The sequence below is a fragment of the Dendropsophus ebraccatus genome, chromosome 8 (assembly GCF_027789765.1).
Source record: "Dendropsophus ebraccatus isolate aDenEbr1 chromosome 8, aDenEbr1.pat, whole genome shotgun sequence".
In the NCBI taxonomy this organism is placed as follows: Eukaryota; Metazoa; Chordata; class Amphibia; order Anura; family Hylidae; genus Dendropsophus; species Dendropsophus ebraccatus.
In genome coordinates, this window is record NC_091461.1 from 5,277,766 (window position 1) to 5,302,638 (window position 24,873).

Below are 24,873 nucleotides of genomic sequence, written 5' to 3' on the forward strand. Positions count from 1 at the left end.
GTTTTCTATGATGACAGTGAAACTTTTTATGCCTTTTTTTCCTCTTCTTTAGATAATGTCCTTATCAGTGGTGGAAAGGTCACGGTGTGGGGCGGGTAATAGGGGGAAAGTAATGTGTGTACACTCTAGCGCCCCCTGCAGAAGAAAAGCAGCCTGAGAAGCTGAATTTCCCCCGAAGCTGCGCCCCGTACGTACGTTTCTGGGTCGGCGGCGGTTCTTGTCCTCTTACCGTCTGCAGCTCGGGCGCCATGCTCCGCTCTTTAATTTTTCTAGGTAAATGAGGTGATATAATGGCAGGGTCCTCTCTCCCTATGTACCAGTCTGTCACTTACTTTATTCATGTCGTTTGATTTTTCGCCACCATTGGTATGTTATCATATGTACAGCTGTCTGCGGATGATGTGACGATGCACTACAAGTACCAGCAATAACAGGAGAACGATTCATTACCTGCACGAACAATACGTCACTACACGGCAGACATGACTGAGCTCTGACAGGTAAAGAAGCTGCAGGCCAGATGTCTGTATCTTCAATATAATAAACATTCAGGAAGGGCGGGTATTAGGCGCTGCACCCACAGGTTCCGCTGTTCTGAATCCGTCTCCATGGTAACCACAATTTCTTTCTAGATGCGGTTCGCGCCTCGTTCTGAAATCCCTTGCTCTCTTCTAGTTGGTTAGGCCTAAAGATACGCCCACCAGTGGGCGGAGTCAGCACGGTGTGAAGGATGTGGAGCGGACTGCTGCCCCCGGGGGTGACCGAGAGCGACCTGTCCTCTACCGGAGACGATGAAGAGGAGGGGGGCGTCCCTGAGCCGAGCACCGCCACATCCGGCACACCCGCCGTGCCCGAGAGCTGCGTCACCGTGCGTAATACTGCGCCCAGACACCCGGAACCACTCACCCAGCGCCCCAATGTGTTACACTGACCTGTACCCCGGGATTATCCTCCCCCTCAGCACTGACCTGTACCCCGGGATTTATCCTCCTCCCCCTCAGTACTGACCTGTACCCCGGTATTATCCTCCTCCCTCAGTACTGACCTGTACCCCGGTATTATCCTCCTCCTCCCCCCTCAGTACTGACCTGTACCCCGGGATTTATCCTCCTCCCCCTCAGTACTGACCTGTACCCCGGTATTATCCTCCTCCCCCCTCAGTACTGACCTGTACCCCGGTATTATCCTCCTCCCCCCCCCCCCCCTCAGTACTGACCTGTATCCCGGTATTTATCCTCCTCCCCCTCAGTACTGACCTGTACCCCGGTATTATCCTCCTCCCCCCTCAGTACTGACCTGTACCCCGGTATTATCCTCACCCTCAGTACTGACCTGTACCCCGGGATTTATCCTCCTCCTCCCCCTCAGTACTGACCTGTACCCCGGGATTATCCTCCCCCCTCAGTACTGACCTGTACCCCGGGATTTATCCTCCTCCCCCTCAGTACTGACCTGTACCCCGGGATTTATCCTCCTCCCCCTCAGTACTGACCTGTACCCCGGGATTTATCCTCCTCCCCCCTCAGTACTGACCTGTACCCCGGTATTATCCTCCCCCTCAGTACTGACCTGTACCCCGGGATTTATCCTCCTCCTCCCCCTCAGTACTGACCTGTACCCCGGGATTTAGCCTCCTTCCCCCTCAGTACTGACCTGTACCCCGGTATTATCCTCCTCCCTCAGTACTGACCTGTACCCCGGTATTATCCTCCTCCTCCCCCCTCAGTACTGACCTGTACCCCGGGATTTATCCTCCTCCCCCTCAGTACTGACCTGTACCCCGGTATTATCCTCCTCCCCCCTCAGTACTGACCTGTACCCCGGTATTATCCTCCTCCCCCCCCCCCCTCAGTACTGACCTGTATCCCGGTATTTATCCTCCTCCCCCTCAGTACTGACCTGTACCCCGGTATTATCCTCCTCCCCCCTCAGTACTGACCTGTACCCCGGTATTATCCTCACCCTCAGTACTGACCTGTACCCCGGGATTTATCCTCCTCCTCCCCCTCAGTACTGACCTGTACCCCGGGATTATCCTCCCCCCTCAGTACTGACCTGTACCCCGGGATTTATCCTCCTCCCCCTCAGTACTGACCTGTACCCCGGGATTTATCCTCCTCCCCCTCAGTACTGACCTGTACCCCGGGATTTATCCTCCTCCCCCCTCAGTACTGACCTGTACCCCGGTATTATCCTCCCCCTCAGTACTGACCTGTACCCCGGGATTTATCCTCCTCCTCCCCCTCAGTACTGACCTGTACCCCGGGATTTAGCCTCCTTCCCCCTCAGTACTGACCTGTACCCCGGTATTATCCTCCTCCCCCTCAGTACTGACCTGTACCCCGGTATTATCCTCCTCCCCCCTCAGTACTGACCTGTACCCCGGGATTTAGCCTCCTCCCCCCTCAGTACTGACCTGTACCCCGGTATTATCCTCCTCCCCCTCAGTACTGACCTGTACCCCGGTATTATCCTCCTCCCCCCCTCAGTACTGACCTGTACCCCGGGATTTATCCTCCTCCCCCCTCAGTACTGACCTGTACCCCGGGATTTATCCTCCTCCCCCCTTAGTACCGACCTGTACCCTGGGATTTATCCTCCTCCCCCCCAGTACTGACCTGTACCCCGGGATTTATCCTCCCCCTATAGTACTGACCTGTACCCCAGTATTATCCTCCTTCCCCCTCAGTACTGACCTGTACCCTGGGATTTAGCCTCCTCCCCTCTCAGTACTGACCTGTACCCCCGGTATTATCCTCCTCCTCCCCCTCAGTACTGACCTGTACCCCGGGATTATCCTCCTCCCCCCTCAGTACTGACCTGTATCCCGGTATTATCCTCCTCCTCCCCCCTCAGTACTGACCTGTACCCCGGGATTTATTCTCCTCCTCCCCCCTCAGTACTGACCTGTACCCTGGGATTTATCCTCCTCCCCCTTCAGTACTGACCTGTACCCTGGTATTTATCCTCCTCCCCCTCAGTACTGACCTGTACCCCGGTATTTATCCTCCTCCCTCCTCAGTACTGACCTGTACCCCGGTATTATCCTCCTCCTCCCCCTCAGTACTGACCTGTACCCCGGGATTTATCCTCCTCCCCCTATAGTACTGACCTGTACACCGGGATTTATCCTCCTCCCCCCTCAGTACTGACCTGTACCCCGGGATTTATCCTCCTCCCCCCTCAGTACTGACCTGTACCCCGGGATTTATCCTCCTCCCCCCTCAGTACTGACCTGTACCCCGGGATTTATCCTCCTCCCCCCCTCAGTACTGACATGTACCCCGGGATTTATCCTCCTCCCCCCCCTCAGTACTGACCTGTACCCCGGGATTTATCCTCCTCCCCACTCAGTACTGACCTGTACCCCGGGATTTATCCTCCTCCCCCTTCAGTACTGACCTGTACCCCAGGATTTATCCTCCTCCCCCCCAGTACTGACCTGTACCCCGGGATTTATCCTCCCGCCCCTATAGAACAGACCTGTACCCCAGTATTATCCTCCCCCCCCCTCAGTACTGACCTGTATCACGGTATTTATCCTCCTCCCCCCTCAGTACTGACCTGTATCCTGGTATTTATCCTCCCCCCTCAGTAGTGACCTGTACCCCGTGATTTATCCTCCTCCCCCTTTAGTACTGACCTGTACCCCGGTATTTATCCTCCTCCCCCTCAGTACTGACCTGTACCCCGGTATTTATCCTCATCCCCCCTCAGTACTGACCTGTACCCCGGGATTTATCCCCCTCCCCCCTCAGTACTGACCTGTACCCGGGATTTATCCTCCTCCCCCCTCAGTACTGACCTGTCCCCCGGGGATTCATCCTCCTCCCCCTCAGTACTGACCTGTATCCCGGTATTTATCCTCCTCCCCCCTCAGTACTGACCTGTCCCCCGGGGATTCATCCTCCTCCCCCTCAGTACTGACCTGTATCCCGGTATTTATCCTCCTCACTCCTCGGTACTGACCTGTACCCCGGGATTTATCCTCCTCTCTCCTCGGTACTGACCTGTACCCCAGGCTTTATCCTCCCCTCCCCCCCTTAGTACTGACCTGTACCCCGGGATTTATCCTCCTCCCCCCTCAGTACTGACCTGTACCCTGGTATTTATCCTCCTCTCCCCTTACTACTGACCTGTACCCCGAGATTTATCTTCCTCCCCCCTCAGTACTGACCTGTACCCCGGGATTTATCCTCCTCCCCCCCCCCCCCCCCAGTACAGACCTGTACCCCGGGATTTATCCTCCCCCTATAGTACTGACCTGTACCCCGGGATTTATCCTCCCCCCTATAGTACTGACCTGTACCCCAGTATTATCCTCCTCCCCCCTCAGTACTGACCTGTATCCCGGTATTTATCCTCCTCCCCCCTCAGTACTGACCTGTATCCCGGTATTTATCCTCTTCCCCCCTCAGTAGTGACCTGTACCCCGGGATTTATCCTCCTCCCCCTTTAGTACTGACCTGTACCCCGGTATTTATCCTCCTCCCCCTCAGTACTGACCTGTCCCCGGGATTCATCCTCCTCCCTCTCAGTACTGACCTGTACCCCGGTATTTATCCTCCTCCCCCCTCAGTACTGACCTGTATCCCGGTATTTATCCTCCTCCCCCCTCAGTACTGACCTGTATCCCGGTATTTATCCTCTTCCCCCCTCAGTAGTGACCTGTACCCCGGGATTTATCCTCCTCCCCCTTTAGTACTGACCTGTACCCCGGTATTTATCCTCCTCCCCCTCAGTACTGACCTGTCCCCGGGATTCATCCTCCTCCCTCTCAGTACTGACCTGTACCCCGGTATTTATCCTCCTCCCCCTCAGTACTGACCTGTACCCCGGTATTTATCCTCATCCCCCCTCAGTACTGACCTGTACCCGGGATTTATCCTCCTCCCCCCTCAGTACTGACCTGTCCCCCGGGGATTCATCCTCCTCCCCCTCAGTACTGACCTGTATCCCGGTATTTATCCTCCTCCCCCCTCAGTACTGACCTGTCCCCCGGGGATTCATCCTCCTCCCCCTCAGTACTGACCTGTATCCCGGTATTTATCCTCCTCACTCCTCGGTACTGACCTGTACCCCGGGATTTATCCTCCTCTCTCCTCGGTACTGACCTGTACCCCAGGCTTTATCCCCCCCTCCCCCCCTTAGTACTGACCTGTACCCCGGGATTTATCCTCCTCCCCCCTCAGTACTGACCTGTACCCTGGTATTTATCCTCCTCTCCCCTTACTACTGACCTGTACCCCGAGATTTATCTTCCTCCCCCCTCAGTACTGACCTGTACCCCGGGATTTATCCTCCTCCCCCCCCCCCCCCAGTACAGACCTGTACCCCGGGATTTATCCTCCCCCTATAGTACTGACCTGTACCCCGGGATTTATCCTCCCCCTATAGTACTGACCTGTACCCCAGTATTATCCTCCTCCCCCCTCAGTACTGACCTGTATCCCGGTATTTATCCTCTTCCCCCCTCAGTAGTGACCTGTACCCCGGGATTTATCCTCCTCCCCCTTTAGTACTGACCTGTACCCCGGTATTTATCCTCCTCCCCCTCAGTACTGACCTGTCCCCCGGGATTCATCCTCCTCCCTCTCAGTACTGACCTGTATCCCGGTATTTATCCTCCTCTCTCCTCGGTACTGACCTGTTCCCCGGGATTTATCCTCCTCTCTCCTCGGTACTGACCTGTACCCCGGGATTTATCCTCCTCTCTCCTCGGTACTGACCTGTTCCCCCGGGATTTATCCTCCTCTCTCCTCGGTACTGACCTGTACCCCGGAATTTATCCTCCTCTCTCCTCGGTACTAACCTGTACCCCGGGATTTATCCTCCTCTCTCCTCGGTACTGACCTGTACCCCGGGATTTATCCTCCTCCCCCCTCAGTACTGACCTGTACCCTGGTATTTATCCTCCTCTCCCCTTAGTACTGACCTGTACCCTGGTATTTATCCTCCTCTCCCCTTAGTACTGACCTGTACCCTGGTATTTCTCCTCTCCCCTCAGTACTGACCTGTACCCCAGGATTTATCCTCCTCTCTCCTCGGTACTGACCTGTACCCCGGGATTTATCCTCCTCTCTCCTCGGTACTGACCTGTACCCCGGGATTTATCCTCCTCCCCCCTCAGTACTGACCTGTACCCTGGTATTTATCCTCCTCTCCCCTTAGTACTGACCTGTACCCTGGTATTTCTCCTCCTCTCCCCTTAGTACTGACCTGTACCCTGGTATTTCTCCTCCTCTCCCCTCAGTACTGACCTGTACCCCGGGATTTATCCTCCTTCCCCCTCAGTACTGATGTGTACCCCTGGTGTTTATACTTGCTCCGCACCCCCCTAGTGCTAACTTTTACCATGTTTTTTTTTCCTTCTCCCTCAGGACTAACTTTTTAAATTTTATATATATTTTTTATAGAAATTCAGAGAACTTCAGAGAAGACGTTCTGAGCTTGAGGCGGAGGCTGGTTTGAAGGGGCGGAAACGAAAGAAAGGTAACTCCTCCCCCTTCAGCTCAGGTGGCTTCTCATTGTCATGCTCTACTCCAGTGGCCGTGCCGGCCCTGTGTCCCCCGCCTGTGGAGTCCGCGCCGGCCCTGTGTCCCCCCCTGTGGAGTCCGCGCCGGCCCTGTGTCCCCCCCTGTGGAGTCCGCGCCGGCCCTGTGTCCCCCCCTGTGGAGTCCGCGCAGGCCCTGTGTCCCCGCTGTGGTGTCCGCGACAAAATTTCCTGTATTACAAGTGACGGGCGGTCTTATCTTCCCACCATGTGGAGATTGGATCTGTGCAATCCGTGAAAAACACGGACTTCTATGGGGGAATCTGTGCCGCCATCTCGTCCGAGTTATGACGTCCTATATTTTCACAGAACCGATTATGGATCTATGAGAAAAACAGAATGTGTGAATAGCTCAATAGAAAGCAATGGGCTATAATATTGTCCGTGGTCACGGACAACTTCACGGTACGTGTGAAAAAAACCTTCAGCTCCAACTTTGAGATATAAACGGTAATTATTTTCCTGAGGGGGTAGGAGGATAAATCCCAGGGTATAGGTCAGTACTGAGGGGGAGGAGGATAAATACCGGGGACTGCAAGAGCCGAGCAACGTCCACACCCCGCCTACTAACTAACACCGCCGTCCCTGCATGTATCTCACTGCTAATCTCAGAAAATGACTACAGTTTATATCTCAGGGTTGGAGCTGAAGGTTTTTTTTGGTCCGGCTGTCAGGCCCTAATTACACGTACCGTGAAGTTGTCCGTGACCACGGACAATATTATAGCCCATTGCTTTCTATTGAGCTATTCACACGTTCTGTTTTTTTCATGGATCCATAATCCGTTCTGTGAAAATATAGGACGTCGTAACTTGGACGAGATGGCGGCACAGATTCCCCCATAGAAGTCTATGAGATCCGTGTTTTTCAGGAATACAGGGAATTTTAGTCATTTTCCTGATTTACACAAAACTTCTAAAAAGTCTGTCTAAGCACTGGAGTCATTTATAAGAGTTCTATTGCCTGGTAGGAAGCACTAGTGTACACTGCTGACAGGTTTGCTTTAACCCCTTAAAGGGATATTCCATTCAAATATATCTTTGGATTGCCCCAAGTGAGACTAACTTGATATTATCTATTCAGTCTCCTTCAGTTCTGAGCTGCTGCTTTCTGCTGAAGACACAAAAATCTGTGTGTGAGCCTTTCTCTCTGTCTCCCCCCTCTCTTCTGGGACGGCTGATGTAAACAAGTCCCTGGCAGGCTTCTTTGCAATGCTGGAAGGATTATTCTGAGGTCACATTCCTAATGAACTCCCTGTGATTAACCCTCGCAGCATTAGAAGCAGCTACAAAGTTACAGATACAGCAAGCTAGGGACTTGTTTACATCAGCTGTCTCAGAAGGGAGGGGGAGACAGAGAGAAAATCTCACACACAGATTTTTGTGTCTTCAGCAGTAAGCAGCAGCATCTGAGAACTGGGTAAAGGAGACTGAAGAGATAAAAACAAGTATGGAAGGAATTTTTAGTCTCACCATAGACAGCAACATATAAAAAGTTATGGTTTAGTGGGCTACCTCTTTAAGGACCCATGACATAGCTGTACGTCAGAAAAGAGACTTTGTCAGTAGGATTATGGCGTCCTATCTCAGGGAAGCATAAACTAGTGACAGAGAAGCTGAACAGAATGATGTATCACTTACATTGTTCTGTGCAGCTGATCCAGAGATCTCCTCCTGAATAACATGGACAGTAAGTAGTCCTCTCCATTATGTGCATGAGCCCAGTAGTCCTGGATATTCATGAGAAGCAGAAAACTCCACCCACCAGCTGCTCATTGGCAGTTATCTGTCACCTGTCAATCAGCAGCTGGAGGGCAGAGGGATGGGCACAGCAAGAATCCTATTCTCCTGCATATTAGGAGAACGGCTGAACAGAATGATGTCAGTAATACACCCATCTGTTTATGCTGCCCTTATTCAAGGTGGAATAAACCTAGTGACAGATTCCCTTTAAGCCCAAAAGCTCTATGAAGCGTGTTGTCAATGACAGGCAACAGCGATCACACAGGTATCATTAACCCCACAGCAGATTTGATGCTATGCTCAGTTATTTAGATCAAATCTGCTGAAGATCCTGTATGTGTGAACACACCCTAAAACACAGTGATTGCAGCGTTTAACTGTCAGTCACAGGTGCGGCTCCTTTCACTGTCTGATTGTGACCCGGTCCTGATTACTTTACCTGATTGCATCTTCTATCTTCTCATAGTCCGCCTCAGGCAGAGCTCAGATCACCCTCATCAATGCTATATAATGGCAGAGCATTGATCAGTGTGAGTTGTGACAGTGACCTAACCTAGGGGGACTTAGGGTATGTTCACACAGGAATATGCGTGGAATTTCAGGCAGATTCTGCGTCATAATGCATGCGGAATCTGCCTGTAATGCCCGCAATGAATGAACATTGTGAATGTACATTGGCTTTAATGGGGTTTCCGCTTCTTCGTTCACAAGGTGGAATTTCCGTGCTGAAAATTCCGCTGCAGATCTGCTTTCTGCCTGAAGAAATGTACATCAAATCTTTGGGCGGATTCCGCTAGAGGAATCCTATGGAAGTCAATAGGGCTTGAATTTTGTTTGAAATTCTGCTCGGATTCCGCTTGAATATAGAAACAGTGGGGCACTTACCATGCATTCATGCATAAGTAGCAAACGTTTATTTCCTGCTGGTGCTGGGACTTAACTTGCACCAGCATGAAATAAACTTTTTCTACTTTTGCATGAACGTGTGGTGAGTGCCCCACTGTTTCTATATTCAAGCATTTTCACAAGACTAAGGCTCTGTTCACAAGGAGCAAAACTGGCAGAATTCTGCGGCGGAATCCCGCCAACCTCCCTGTCATAGTGGCAGTCTATGGGAGGCTCGCGTGCCTCCTCTCTCCATGCTGGGGAATGGGCATGTTCATTCTTCAGCGCGGAGAGAGGAGGCGCATGGAATTCTGCCAGTTTTGCCCCGTGCCAAGCCTTAGAGCAGGGGTGGGGAACCTCCGGCCCGCGGGCCGCATCCGGCCCCTGAGACCTCCCGATGAGCCCGCGGCTCCCCTGTGACACGCGCTGCTTTGGAGGAGGAAGGAGCCGGCGCACACAGCATCCTCTGTGACAGCTGCCGTGCTGTCTGTGTCGGCTCCTTCCTCCTCCAAAGCAGCGCGTGTCTTCAGTCTCCTGCGGGCCGCGCGCGATGACGTCATTTCATCGCGCGCCGCCTGCAGGAGAAGACCGGCACAGAGGACCTGGGAGAGAAGAGGACCTGGACGAGAAGAGGACCTGGACAGCGTGGGAACGGAGGAAAGGTGAGAGGGATGATTATTTTTTTTTATTTGGGGGTTAAATAGGCTACCAGGGACATGACTGATGGGGGGGGGGAATAACTAGGCTACCAGGGACATGACTGATGGGGGGGGGATAACTAGGCTACCAGGGACATGACTGATGGGGGTTAACTAGTCCACCAGGGACATGAGTGATGGGGGGGGGGATAACTAGGCTACTAGGGACAAGACTGTTGGGGGTTAACTGGTCCACCAGGGACATGACTGTTGGGTGTTTACTGGTCCACCAGGCATATGACTGTTGGGGGTTAACTGGTCCACCAGGGACATGACTGTTGGGGGGGGGGGGGGGGATAACTAGGCCACCAGGGACAAGACTGTTGGGGGTTAACTGGTCCACCAGGGACATGACTGTTGGGGGTTAACTAGGCTACCAGGGACATGACTGTTGGGGGTTAACTAGGCTACCAGGGACATGACTGTTGGGGGTTAACTAGGCTACCAGGGACATGACTGTTGGGGGTTAACTAGGCCACCAGGGACATGACTGTTGGGGGTTAACTAGGCCACCAGGGACATGACTGTTGGGGGTTAACTAGGCCACCAGGGACATGACTAATGGGGGTTAACTAGGCCACCAGGGACAGGCCTGATGGGGGGTTAACAAGGCTACCAGGGACATGCCTGATGGGGGGTTAACTAGGCTACCAGGGACATGACTGAGGGATTAACTAGGCTACCAGGGACATGACTGATGTGGGTTAACTAGGCTACCAGGGACATGACTAATGGGGGTTAACTAGGCTACCAGGGACAGGCCTGATGGGGGGTTAACTAGGCTACCAGGGACATGACTGATGGGGGGTTAACTAGGCTACCAGGGACATGCCTGATGGGGGGTAACTAGGCTACCAGGGACAAGACTGATGGGGGTTAACTAGGCTACCAGGGACATGCCTGATGGGGGTTAACTAGGCTACCAGGGACATGCCTGATGGGGGTTAACTAGTCCACCAGGGACAAGACTGATGCGGGTTAACTAGGCTACCAGGGACATGACTGATGGGGGTTAACTAGTCCACCAGGGACATGACTGATGGGGGTTAACTAGGCTACCAGGGGCATGACTGATGGGGGTTAACTAGGCTACCAGGGACATGCCTGATGGGGGTTAACTAGGCTACCAGGGACATGGCTGGGGGGGTTAACTAGGCTACCAGGGGCATCACTGGGGGTTAACTACAATAGCAGGGGCATTAGGCGAACAATACTTTGCCTTGCCCTGGGTGCTGCAAACCCCCGCTACTAACTGCCGCGCACGGTATGCGGCCCTCGAATGATTTTATAAATGTCCGACCGGCCCTCGACATGGAAAAGGTTCCCCACCCCTGACTTAGAGTTTTGTGTTACCGCTCCAAATTCAGTCATTTATGGCTCCCCAATTTGAACACATTTATTTACGCAGCAGTCTGGAGTTGAGCTACGAAGTGCATGCATCCCCTTCTATTCTGCCAGAGATGAATAAGTGAGGAATTTCAAGCAGAAAACTTTCCTCTTGAATCCCTCGCAAAATACTCGCCTATTCCTCAGTGTGAACATGCCCTAAAAATTTTGTTAAATAATGTAATGTGCGGAATGTTCCCATCTTTTAATATATATAACAACATTGTTCCCACATGGTGAATGGCATAAAACAAAAGTGGAGAAAAAATCATATCTACGCTTATATGGTACCAATAAAAACTAGAGAACACTATCGGTTCCCAGACCGCGGATACTTATTTCCGTCTCGTGAAGTTATCCCCTATCCTGTGTGTAACAACCTTATCTGGGGGGGATGCTGGGACAACTTTGTCCCTGTTTTGGGGATTGGTGTGGTCCTGGCAGTTCAGACAGGTGACCGGTGATATCAGTGCTGTCTCTGTTGTTACCTCCATGGTGTGCAGCTATTTCTGACTCTGGGCCCGGGCTGGGCTGGTTTCCAGCAGTGCACACAGACTTCTATCCTGACTGCTTTGGCCAATCCCAGCGCACACAGCTCATCCTGTGCCATGACACAGTGCTAGTGAGAGTGCACTGAACAGGCGGGCACTGTGCTGTGGTATGGTTTACACAGTGCAGTATTACAGATGGTATGTGGGGAAGAAGGGGTTACTGATGCACTCATGATGGTGTTTGAGCAAAAATACAAGAAACTGCAGCAGCAATGAAGGGGTTACACTAAGCACTGAGAAGCTGTTGGGAGTGCGGGGTTTGAGGTGCACAGCTGTAGTTACACTGGTGTTTACACAAGGGACAGCTGCCCTGAACTTTATGGGAGAGTTGAGGGGGAAGCCTTGATTTACCTTTTAGGAACAGTGGGGAAGATTTATCAAGCTGGTGTAAAAGTAGATCAGATTCCACCTTTCATTTTCCTGTGATAAATGAAAAGTGGAATCTAATTGGTTGCTAGGGGCAACAAAGACAATTCTATTTTACACCAGTTTGATAAATCTCCCCCAGTGTGTATCATTGGCGGCAGACTGGCTCGTCTTGCAGTTACTTTCTCTCTCGATCGACACCTGGTGGCCAAGATTTTACAGCTGCCTTCCTAGGGGAAGGTTCAATTTTTCAGATATGTCCGGGACCACATGGACGGACGGGTTTTGTAACATCACCGACCATTTAAGAGAGTGACAACCAGTATGGCCGCTGCAACAAGATAGCGACATTCCAGATGTCCCATTAATAGAACCAACCATGGGCTACAAACTTCACCCATTGCCCTGAGTGGAGGTGCAGATAGTTCTTGGCGGGACATCAGCTGTAGATAAGAGTGATGGCGGCTCTTACACATGGTTGATCATGATGCTGCAGTTCTCTCTCCGGCCTGTGGGGGTGCTCACTAACCTGTCATCATCTTACCATGTTCTTCGTTTTTTGTGTGAATAGGAAAACGGAAGCGTCGACCCCTGGCAGAGCAGAAGGATGCTGAGAGGTAGGAGAGATGTACCACCTGGAAAGGGGAGGGGTGTACCACCTGGAAAGGGGAGGGGTGTACCACCTGGAAAGGTGAGGGGTGTACCACCTGGAAAGGGGAGGGGTGTACCACCTGGAAAGGGGAGGGGTGTACCACCTGGAAAGGGGAGGGGTGTACCCCCTGGAAAGGGGAGGGGTGTACCCCCTGGAAAGGGGAGGGGTGTACCCCCTGGAAAGGGGAGGGGTGTACCCCCTGGAAAGGGGAGGGGTGTACCACCTGGAAAGGGGAGGGGTGTACCGGGTGGGGGGGTGGGTCTGCTCATACATGTAATATATACTTTCTGTGTGTTCTCTGATAGCTCAGCAGCGGGGAAGCTCGCCGCCCTGGACACTCTGCAGCAATACTTTGGGGTCAATGATCGCCTGGAGCCTCCTGTGTGTAACAAGGTCATGAAAAAGGTGAGTGATGCCTCCCTCTAACAACTGAGGGGTCCTGTGACCACACGAATCGTGATAGAAAATAGCTGCAGAGGTGTCCCCCATACTGGTGCGCAGTGACTTCACATATAGATATCACAGTACACCATATCCTGTATAGTAGAGGGGTCATGGTGTAATGTGACTTCACATATAGATATCACAGTACACCATATTCTGTATAGTAGAGGGGTCATGGTGTAATGTGACTTCACATATAGATATCACAGTACACCATATTCTGTATAGTAGAGGGGTCATGGTGTAATGTGACTTCACATATAGATATCACAGTACACCATATCCTGTATAGTAGAGGGGTCATGGTGCGCAGTGACTTCACATATAGATATCACAGTACACCATATCCTGTATAGTAGAGGGGTCATGGTGCGCAGTGACTTCACATATAGATATCACAGTACACTATATCCTGTATAGTAGAGGGGTCATGGTGCGCAGTGACTTCACATATAGATATCACAGTACACTATATCCTGTATAGCAGAGGGGTCATGGTGTAATGTGACTCCACAAATAGATCCCAGAATAAACTAAAGGTGCTGTGAGGTAATATGGTGCCATATCTTGGGGTGCAGTATATCCCTACAGGGGTGTCCAGCAGCCAGTGTGTGGTAACTCCACCTGTAGATCTAGGAGCACATGATACCTCACCATAATTACAGGTAGAAAATGCAGCCATTGTGAGGAGGGGTCCACAATACTAACCGCACTGCAGCCGGGAGGAACCCCAAACGTCTATAAGATATACAGATTGGGGGGGGGGTCACTGACCCTGTAGATCCCCCTGTATATATATGTAATAAGTAACCTCCCTGTGGGAAACCTTTTCCTGTAACCACTGTGTGAAGTGTTTCCACAGGTAAAGATTCACAGGGGGCACTGGGGGGATATGAAAAATAAGAAAAACGAGGGGGGGACTGGCAGATGTAGACCACCATGACAGCTACGAGGATGAAGGCTTCACTCCCTCAAAGCTGCTGATCGGGCATCTGGGTCCACAAGCTGTGAGAATGTACAGGGATAGTGGGGTAGGAAGGGTGCAGTAGGGATGGAGTCCAGCAGGGGCTCTGGATGTTACATCTGGGTCTTCACTATCTCCCAGTATGGACCCTCAACCTCTTGTGTATACATGGTTTGTATTGTTTAATATATTGTGATTATTACATTAAACCCATAGTAGAGGAGTCTTGCAGCCTAGAGATCTCTGGGTATATGATGGTATGGGGCACCACCTAGAGATCTCTGGATATATGTTTGTATGGGGCGCAACCTATAGATTTATGGATATATGATGGTATGTGGCGCCACCTAGAGATCTCTGGATATATGAAGGTATGTGGCGCCACCTAGAGATCTCTGGATATATGTTTGTATGGGGCACCACCTAGAGATCTCTGGATATATGATGGTATGGGGCGCCACCTAGAGATCTCTGGGTATATGATGGTATGGGGCGCCACCTAGAGATCTCTGGATATATGATGGTATGTGGCGCCACCTAGAGATCTCTGGATATATGTTTGTACGGGGCGCAACCTATAGATTTATGGATATACGATGGTATGCGGCGCCACGTATAGATCTCTGGATATATGATGGTATGTGGCGCCACGTATAGATCTCTGGATATATGATGGTATGTGGCGCCATGTATCGATCTCTGGATATATGAAGGTATGGGGCACCACCTAGAGATCTCTGGATATATGATGGTATGGGGCGCCACCTAGAGATCTCTGGATATATGATGGTATGGGGCGCCACCTAGAGATCTCTGGATATATGATGGTATGTGGCGCCATGTATAGATCTCTGGATATATGATGGTATGGGGCGCCACCTAGAGATCTCTGGATATATGATGGTATGGGGCGCCACCTAGAGATCTCTGGATATACGATGGTATGGGGCGCCACCTAGAGATCTCCGGATATATGATGGTATGGGGCGCCATGTATAGATCTCTGGATATATGATGGTATGTGGTGCCACGTATAGATCTCTGGATATATGATGGTATGGGGCGCCACCTAGATATCTCTGGATATATGATGGTATGGGGCGCCACCTAGAGATCTCTGGATATATGATGGTATGTGGCGCCATGTATAGATCTCTGGATATATGATGGTATGGGGCGCCACCTAGAGATCTCTGGATATATGATGGTATGGGGCGCCACCTAGAGATCTCTGGATATACGATGGTATGGGGCGCCACCTAGATATCTCTGGATATACGATGGTATGGGGCGCCACCTAGAGATCTCTGGATATATGATGGTATGGGGCGCCACCTAGAGATCTCTGGATATATGATGGTATGTGGCGCCACCTAGAGATCTCTGGATATATGATGGGTGATAGATCCTATGTGGACCCATTGGGGTGTCTGGATGCAGTTAACCACCTCCAGACGTCTCTCATTAGCTGTCTCTGCTGCCGGTGGCTGTCTCTGCTGCTGGTGACTGTCTCTTCTGTTTGCAGTCGCGGCTGGAGCAGAGCTTGGATGAAGCTGTGAAGACGGGAGACATTGATGAAGCGGAGAAGCTGAGTGACCGCCTGGCCACCCGAGAGGTGAGTGCTGGGAAGACGAGATGTAAGGTGGAGGAAGGAGATGGAGCGCTGCTGGGGTGGGGGGGATGGGAGCGCTACAGGAGCTATATATCTGTCTCTCCTTTATATAATATCTGTGCCCTGTATATAGTGGCTGCATGTAACTGTGGGGTGCCCAGGACTACCACCCCCAACATCAGCAAACAATCCATCAAAGATAAAATAGGAAGAATCGGCCACAAAGCTATATACCTGGAGCCCAGAGTACATATGGAGAGCGGTGATGTCACTGCTGGATACTATAGTGTGTGTGGGGAGCAGTGATGTCATCTCCTGTATAGTATAATATATATATTTATATATGGAGAGCAGTGATGTCATCTCCTGTATAGTATAATATATAGAGAGCGGTGATGTCACTGCTGGTATATATGGAGAGCAGTGATGTCATCTCCTGTGTATATATAACTTATATCTGGAGAGCGGTGATGTCACTGCTGGTATATATGGAGAGCAGTGATGTCATCTCCTGTGTATATATAACTTATATCTGGAGAGCGGTGATGTCACTGCTGGTATATATGGAGAGCAGTGATGTCATCTCCTGTGTATATATAACTTATATCTGGAGTGCAGTGATGTCACTTCTGCATAGTATAATGCAGTGCTTCTCAATTCCAGGCCTCACCGACAGCTCATGTTTTGAGGATGTCCTTAGTTTCTCACAGGTGATATAATTATACTCAGTGCATCAGGTATTATCACAGGTGATCTTTGTATGGTAAATCCTCAAAACATGACCTGTTGGTGAGGCCCGAGGACGTGATTTGAGAAACACTGGTATAATGTATGTGGAAAGCGGTGATGATATAACACATCTGGAGAGCGGTGAGGTCACTGCTGAATAACGTATAGCTAAGGAGCTCCCCTGCATAATTACATAGAGCGTCCGTGTCATTGCTGTATATTATAAGTTATACCTCCGAACCTGTGATGTCACTGCTGTGTAATATGACATCTGGAGAGTGGTGATGTCATAGTTTAGTTTAGCGTGTGTCATCTCCTTGGATGAGCCCTGGTCCTCAGTAATCCTGGCTGTGAGGTCATCACCTTGTGCCCTGCCGATGACATAGTAGGCCCAGTGTAGCGTCTGTGGGGGCTGTGCTTGTTCGCCATTTTCTCTGACCACATTACTGCCATCATGACCTGAGTGTGTTCGTACGGCTGAAGACCAGCTGTCGTTTCTTCCCTAGGTGAAGGCCATGTTGTATAGCGGGGATGAGGAACCCATCCTTGTTCTATACGAATAGCCCCGATGTCTCCTAGACCTCGCAATGTCTATATGTACAGACTGACTGGTGGAGCTTCTCTCCTCTATGTCCGTGTGTCTGCAGGTTTTTCAGAATTCTCGCCCTGAGGTGGCGCCAGAGAGTCTCCTCTCTATTCTGCCCTGACCGTTCACCTTCATCTGGAGGTGCGTATGTTGTGCAGGTGACGCCGGTGACTACCTCTCCCGGACACTGATGCGCCTCATTTCTCCCAGTAATCAGAGGCAGAAGCTGGAAGAGGCTGATAAACCCTGTGCTCCGGGGCGCGCTTCCCGCAGAGCGTTAATCCCGTTCCTGTCCTAATAGGTGAAACTAATTTCTGATGTATAACATTTCTAAGCCCTTAAATAGCATCTTGGAAGCTGCAGCTTTGATGGAGGTGGCCCGACGCCAAACAAATAACCCCGGCTCAGCACGCCTCTGCAGCCTGGGAAGTGACAAGCTGTGCCCGGGAACTTGGATGCAGCTCCCCCCATATTGACTGGTACCTGGGACTAGGGGCAGGCTCGAGGGACTCCTCCATGATGGCTGTAACCTTGTGAGCCGACTTGGCGTCCATGTTATCAGAGCTCTCGCAGCAGACCCCTCAGACTCTCTCCGATTAAGAGTCTGAAGGGTAAAATCTGCCACACAAAGCCGCTCTCCCCCCTGACCACGGCGGCCGGATCAGTGATCGACGCTGAATGTTTGTTTATTTATCAGCATAAAGCTCGGATAATTACACACCGATTACACGCCGCCGGTTCAGGGGGGGGCGCGGCGGGCCTGGCCGCTGACACGGGAGCGTGACGTCATCGGACACGGTGGTGGAAGGTTACCGGGCGGCGGTGGCGGCAGCAGTGAGGCTGATTACCGCAGACAATGGCGGCTTCTGCTCCCGCCACATTAATCAGCGTGTTTTCTCTTTTAATTAAAACCATTTTAGTAAATGAAAGCCCACAGCAAAACACATATATAATTTGTTTGTAATTAGCTGCTAATTGCTGGTAGTTGCGGCTTAGCTCCCTCGGATTCTTTCTTGATGATTGCCATTTTATTAGCGGGCTCGTCATTAATTAATCTTTTTTTTCTAATTAGCTTATAAAACTGTTGATGGCACATTATTGTAAATGTGATTTTAAGTTCAAAGCGTGTTAATAAGCTTTCTACACGACGAGAGATAAAGCAGCCGCCGAAAAAACACCAGTTATTGTGTTTCCCAACTCTCGGGGAGGATTGTGGGGACGCCGCACCCCGGAGATGGCCTCATCTGTGACGCCGTCTCCGCAGGTGGAATCCTCGCGTGTCAGGGACTCCAGCTTCCCGTCTGTAACGCTCCACGACCATCCACCCATTGACTGGTCACATAACGCTGACAGATGTACAACTCTCATCATCCTAGATCCACGGGAGCTCACAGTCTTATCTCTCTTACACTGTGTATCACTCCCATCATCCCTCTCCACAGGTCATAATTTATCCTCCTTATCATACATCTTGCATATCTACCCCAGGAGCTCACAGCTATATCCTCCATGTCTTTTGTCTCTTAAATTAGTGTCTCCCGGACTTCAGTGGATCAGAGTGCTGAGTACTCTAGATACTGAGGATATACAGTGGGGGAAATAAGGATGTGATACGAAAGAAGAGAAGTTCCTATTTGGTGCAGAAACCTTTGTTACAGAGTTCGGACGTTTCCTGGATGTCCTGACCAGGTTTGCAGACCCTGCAGCAGGGATTGTGTCCCCCTCCCCCATACACATCTTCACAGCTTCCAGGTTTCAGAGCTGTCACTGGGGGCAACACTGAGATTCAGCTCCTCCAAAGATTTTCTATTGGGTTCCAGTGTGGAGACTGGCGGCCGCTCCAGGACCCTGAAATGCTTCTTACAGAGGTGCTGCTTAGTTGTCCCGGCTGGGGGTCTCCTCCTTAGTTGTCCCGGCTGTGGGTCTCCTCCTTAGTTGTCCCGGCTGTGGGTTTCCTCCTTAGTTGTCCCGGCTGTGGGTCTCCTCCTTAGTTGTCCCGGCTGTGGGTCTCCTCCTTAGTTGTCCCGGCTGGGGGTCTCCTCCTTAGTTGTCCCGGCTGTGTCTCCTCCTTAGTTGTCCTGGCTGTGTGTCTCCTCCTTAGTTGTCCTGGCTGTGTGTCTCCTCCTTAGTTGTCCTGGCTGTGTGTCTCCTCCTTAGTTGTCCCGGCTGTGTCTCCTCCTTAGTTGTCCCGGCTGTGGGTCTCCTCCTTAGTTGTCCCGGCTGTATGTCTCCTCCTTAGTTGTCCCGGCTGGGGGTTTCCTCCTTAGTTGTCCCGGCTGTGTCTCCTCCTTAGTTGTCCCGGCTGTGTCTCCTCCTTAGTTGTCCCAGCTGTGGGTTTCCTCCTTAGTTGTCCCGGCTGTGGGTTTCCTCCTTAGTTGTCCCGACTGGGGGTTTCCTCCTTAGTTGTCCCGGCTGGGGGTCTCCTCCTTAGTTGTCCCGGCTTTGTGTTTTGGGTCATTGTCAGCTGGAAGACCCGGCCACCACCCACCTTCACTGCTTTTACTGAGTGAAGGAGGTTGTTGTATCTGGTGATACATCGCCCATCCATCCACCTTCTATACGGTGCAATTGTCCTGTCCCCTCTGCAGAAAAGCCCCCAAAGTGTGATGTCCCACCCTCCATGCTTCACGCTTGGGACTGTATTCTTGGGCTTGTACTTATCTCTCTTCTTTCAAACACTGCAAGTGCACTATTTCTCTCTCATCTGACCACATGACCTTCTCCCATGTCCCAGCTCTCTTCAGGTCATTGAACAGGTAGGTCCTCTTGTGTAGTTCTGACCTGGATCCTGACCTTTTTCAGAATCATCCTTATCCCATGAGGCCATCTTGTGTTTCTTCCATTCACTAATAGTTTTACCAACAGTGGATGCCTTCTCACAAAGCTACTTGCCTATTGTCCTGTAGCCCATCCCAGCCTTGTGCAGGTCTACAATCTTGTCCCTGGTGTCCTTAGACAGCTTTGTGGTCTTGGCTATTAAATGGGTATTCCAGTGAAAAACAATATTTTTCAAATCAACTGGTGTGAGAAAGTTATACAGATTTGTAAATTACTTCCATTTAAAAATCTCCAGTCTTTCAGTACTTATTAACTGCTGTATGTCCTGCAGGAAGTGGTGTATTCTTTACAGTCGGACACAGTGTTCTCTGCTGCCACCATTGTCCATGTCAGGAATTTTCCGTCTAGTAAATCTTTCCTGCTCTGCACAGTTCCTGACATGGACAGAGGTGGCAGCAGAGAGCACTGTGTCAGACTGGAAATAAAACATCACTTCCTTCAGGACATACAGCAGCTAATAAGTACTGGACGACTGGAGATCTTTAAAGCGAATGTACCATTAGTATATCGCTTTATTGTTTTTTACATGACTAGACCAGCACAGGGATTATCGAGCACCGGCCGGGCATGAAGCAGACGGGCCCCTCGCCCCCCAGTGTGGCGATAAAGGACCACGGCACCAGCATCCCTGCGCCGGCCTATACATGTAAAAACAAAAAAGCAATGTACGATTGGGACATCCACTTTAAATAGAAGTAATTTACGAAGCTGTATAACTTTCTTCCACCAGTTGATTTGAAAGTTTTTATTTTTTATTTTTACCCGACTTACCCTTTAATCCAGATAATGAGGGCAGAATGGGAGGAGCTTCTTATAGAGAAACTAACAGCTCTGTGAGGGGCAGAAGTCCTGCTGGTCGGTGAATAATTATTTATAAATCCTACAATGTCATTATCTGGAATGTTCTATCGATTCTGTCTCACAGATGAGCGGTATATACTATGCTGCTATCCTGGCCCTGTAGATGGGGGGGGGGGGTATATACTATGCTGCTACCCTGGCCCTGTAGATAGTGAGGGGTATATACTATGCCTCTGTAGATGGCGAGGGGTATATACTATGCCTCTATCCTGGCTCTGTAGATGGTAAGGGGTATATACTATGCCTCTGTAGATGGCGAGGGGTATATACTATGCCTCTATCCTGGCCCTGTAGATGGAGAAGGGTATATACTATGCCTCTATCCTGGCTCTGCTGATGGGTATATACTATGCCTCTATCCTGGCTCTGTAGATGGTGAGGGGTATATACTATGGCTCAGCTGATGGGGAGGGGTATATACTATGCCTCTATCCTGGCTCTGTAGATGGTGAGGGGTATATACTATGCTCCTATCCTGGCTCTGTAGATGGTGGGGGGTATATACTATGCCTCTATCCTGGCCCTGTAGATGGTGGGGGGTATATACTATGCATCTATCCTGGCTCTGTAGATGGTGAGGGGTATATACTATGCTCTTATCCTGGCTCTGTAGATGGTGAGGGGTATATACTATGCCTCTATCCTGGCTCTGCTGATGGTGAGAGGTATATACTATGCCTCTATCCTGGCCACTTAGATGGTGAGGGGTATATACTATGCTCCTATCCTGGCTCTGTAGATGGTGAGGGGTATATACTATACCTCTATCCTGGCTCTGTGTAGATGGTGAGGGGTATATACTATGCCTCTGTAGATGGTGAGGGGTATATACTATACATCTATCCTGGCTCTGTAGATGGTATGGTGTATATACTATGCTCCTATCCTGGCTCTGTAGATGGTATGGTGTATATACTATGCTCCTATCCTGGCTCTGTAGATGGTGAGGGGTATATACTATGCCTCTGTAGATGGTGGGGGGTATATACTATGCCTCTATCCGATATATATATATATATATATATATATATATATATATATATATAATGCTCCTATCCTAGATAGATATATATATATATATATATATATATATATATATATATATATAATGCTCCTATCCTAGATGACGGGGACTGTAGTATGATGTGGATTGTATACTGTGACTCTTTGCTGACGGTATTGATGTGTGTGTTGGGGGGAGGAGAGTGTGGCGCACCCCTCTTCTGCTCCCTGAGACTTGGATCTTACTGTATACTCACGGCTCGGTGCCCCCCGGTTTCCCGCTGCTTGTAGCTGGTCCAGTGTGGGGGGGATTTAGTAGGAAGTGTGACCAAAATTGAAAATTGGATAAAAAACTGAATAATGTCACATTACTATAAAGATGAGGGGGTAATTTGTGCCGACTTTTTTGCTAATTTTCCTCAAGCCTCAGAATAAGGGGCTGTCACCCATTCTGTGCATCAGGCCTGACAGTGCCAATGATCCGTGAAATAGTCTGCCGCTGGCTTTGTTCTGATAAGAATGAACAAATCTGCACAAAGCCGAGCTCCCGGAATCTCATTTTCATACGTGCATGCCGCCTGAAAGAAATAAGCTGTTTGCTGACTTGATTAATCAGACAATTGAGGCTTTTTTTTTTTTTTTTTTTTACTTCTTTGTCGCTTTGATCTTTGCCGTCTCCAAGGTAACGCGCTTGACACTAATGTTGAGCTCAAGTTAAGACAATCGGAAATTGTCGCCATCATAAATATTTTTATAAAGATGCGGCAGGTGAACGGGGGAGGGAGGACTCTTGTGGCCGTTCTCTACCTGGTGTAGAGGGTGATGGCCGCAGTGTAATCGGGGTCCCCGCCAGCTGCGCACTTTTATATTTTGGTTGCTTTGTAAACATTATATGGCGCCCGTCTGTCCGTGTGTGTATTCTCCAGCCGGGGGGGGGGGTAGATGTGTGATACATTACAAGGCGCAGTCATTGTGTCCGTCCGAGAAGATGATTTACACACTTTAAACCTGTAAAATTGAAAGGAATTTAAAAAAAGGAGAGAGGAGAAAAATCCCAAACACGTCTGTGTATTGGCTGGAGGTGACGCCGCGGCTTTACAAATCTTCTAAGTGGCTGTAAAGATGATCGCCTCGAGGGAGCAGCCAGACCCGGTTTCTGAAACCAGCTAAAGCCCTTATCTTCTATCCAAGCAAAGTACCATTAATCTTCCTGAAAGACCTTTTATGGCTTTTAATATCGCCCAAATTAGAACATTTTACACCCCTGCTTCCTGAAATATAGTGATAAAAAGCCTTTAGAGCTTAGTTTTCTTGACTGCAGCCTCGGACCAATTTCCAGTTCCCCGCGATAATGTTTAGACACCTTAATTAAAATGCAGCAAAATACTGGATGTTCCGTGTGAAAAGTGCGGCGGATTTTCTACAAAAGACTTTGCTTGTATTATGTTTTGTATATCTGTGCTCTGTATGAGAGCAGATAGAAGTGGCGGCTGCGCCTCTCTCTCCCGGTGAAGAGGTAATGTGAGCGCGGGGGGAGAGGAGGAGGAGGTTGGGGCGGCCTGGATACACCGATGGTTCTGGGGCCGGTGATCCTCGGACTAGCTGGACTCCAGCGGACTCGTATTGTGTGGGAGCTCATGGTCTTCGTATACAGCTTCTGTGGTATCTTCTCTTTTAGGTTTTATGAAGTCAATGAATAAAACTGAGGAGGCAGTAACTACTGACAGTAAAAGGGCCATAGATTATGATGAATTAACATTGATCATTATGATCTCATAGAAGCTGATTGCCCATCCTGAGGAGGGGCTGCTCTGGCCCTTACTTCTAGATAAGATGTGGCTAAGTATTGGCACCTCTCCGTTCCGAGTGTCTGTATCCATTTACTTCATCGTATATAAAACTTTCTGAAACTTGCGTTGGATCTTTGGTGTGATTCCTGATTCTTTAGCGATATCTGGTTTTGCTCTCGTTCTGCGCTCCTGACAATTATGTGAAGAGATCTCCAGCCGTGATAATAGCGCGCACCCCTCCCTGGCATCGCTCTAATCCTGTAATCCCCTATTCACGGAGCTGCGCTCACATCCAGTGTCTTTCTTTACAGATTGCAGTGAAGATCACAAAGGCGGCTGCTTATCACAAACACATGAAAGCCAAAGAGGAGCCGCAATCTTCCCAGGATGCTGCCAACAAGAGGAAGCCTCTGGCCTGGGGGTGAGCACAACCAAATTCAATAACTGACCTGTGCCAAAGCCTTGCCGCCCCACATTGGGGAGATCACGGATAGAGTTCCGGGGCCCCCCAATTGGTGGTCGCAGGTTTTAGTCTGGTCTTTTCTGTTGTTGATCATGGAGCCGGCTTGTAGCATCATCTATTGTCTTTGATCAGGTGCTGATTATTTGTTTTCTTATTTTTCAGATTTGAGGCCAAGAAAAGATGGGAAACAAAAAGTAACATGGGCTACATGTAATGGTGACTGGTGACATACATACATATGTGTGTGAGATCAAAGACAACACTGAAGAGCAGCATATGTAGCGCTCAGCCTTGTCTGATACCGTGCGGCTTCTGAGAAGCCTTGGATCCTGGGGCCGACTTCCACTGAGGAGACACCGGCCCCGATACACCTCAGTGGTGGATGTGCTCTGATCTCAGGCTGTATGATAAACCCTGATGCTGAAGGCTTATATGAGATGATCAGGGTGATTGTACATGAGGGTTATGTGAACAAGATAATCAGGACACTACGGAAACTAAATTGTCACACATTTGTATGATCAATATAGAAGACAATCCTCATGGTCTGCAGTCTGTGTAATGGATCCCACCAGTGATCGATAGCTTTTCTTACAGTACTGATGAAGGGGACGCTGGTTCTTGTATATATTGGGTGTAGTAAGAATGAGCCATTCTATGAGCACACAAGCTGCTCCCCCTGCTCCACACTCAATCCTGGCGTAATCTGTTCATTTTCTGCTCTAATAAACTTGTTAACGATTCATTATAA

General features: G+C 50.0%; 1 protein-coding gene across 1 annotated transcript; it reads left to right on the forward strand.

Annotated features, from left to right (window-relative positions):
* Nucleotides 1–715: 715 nt before the first annotated feature.
* On the forward strand, nt 716–24,873 carry FAM204A (family with sequence similarity 204 member A). The gene is made up of 7 exons (XM_069979678.1): nt 716–868; nt 6,417–6,492; nt 12,753–12,798; nt 13,139–13,238; nt 15,767–15,856; nt 23,971–24,080; nt 24,285–24,873. The coding sequence occupies exons 1-7, from the start codon at nt 731–733 to the stop codon at nt 24,334–24,336; spliced, it is 612 nt and encodes a 203-aa protein (XP_069835779.1). The 5' UTR covers nt 716–730; the 3' UTR covers nt 24,337–24,873.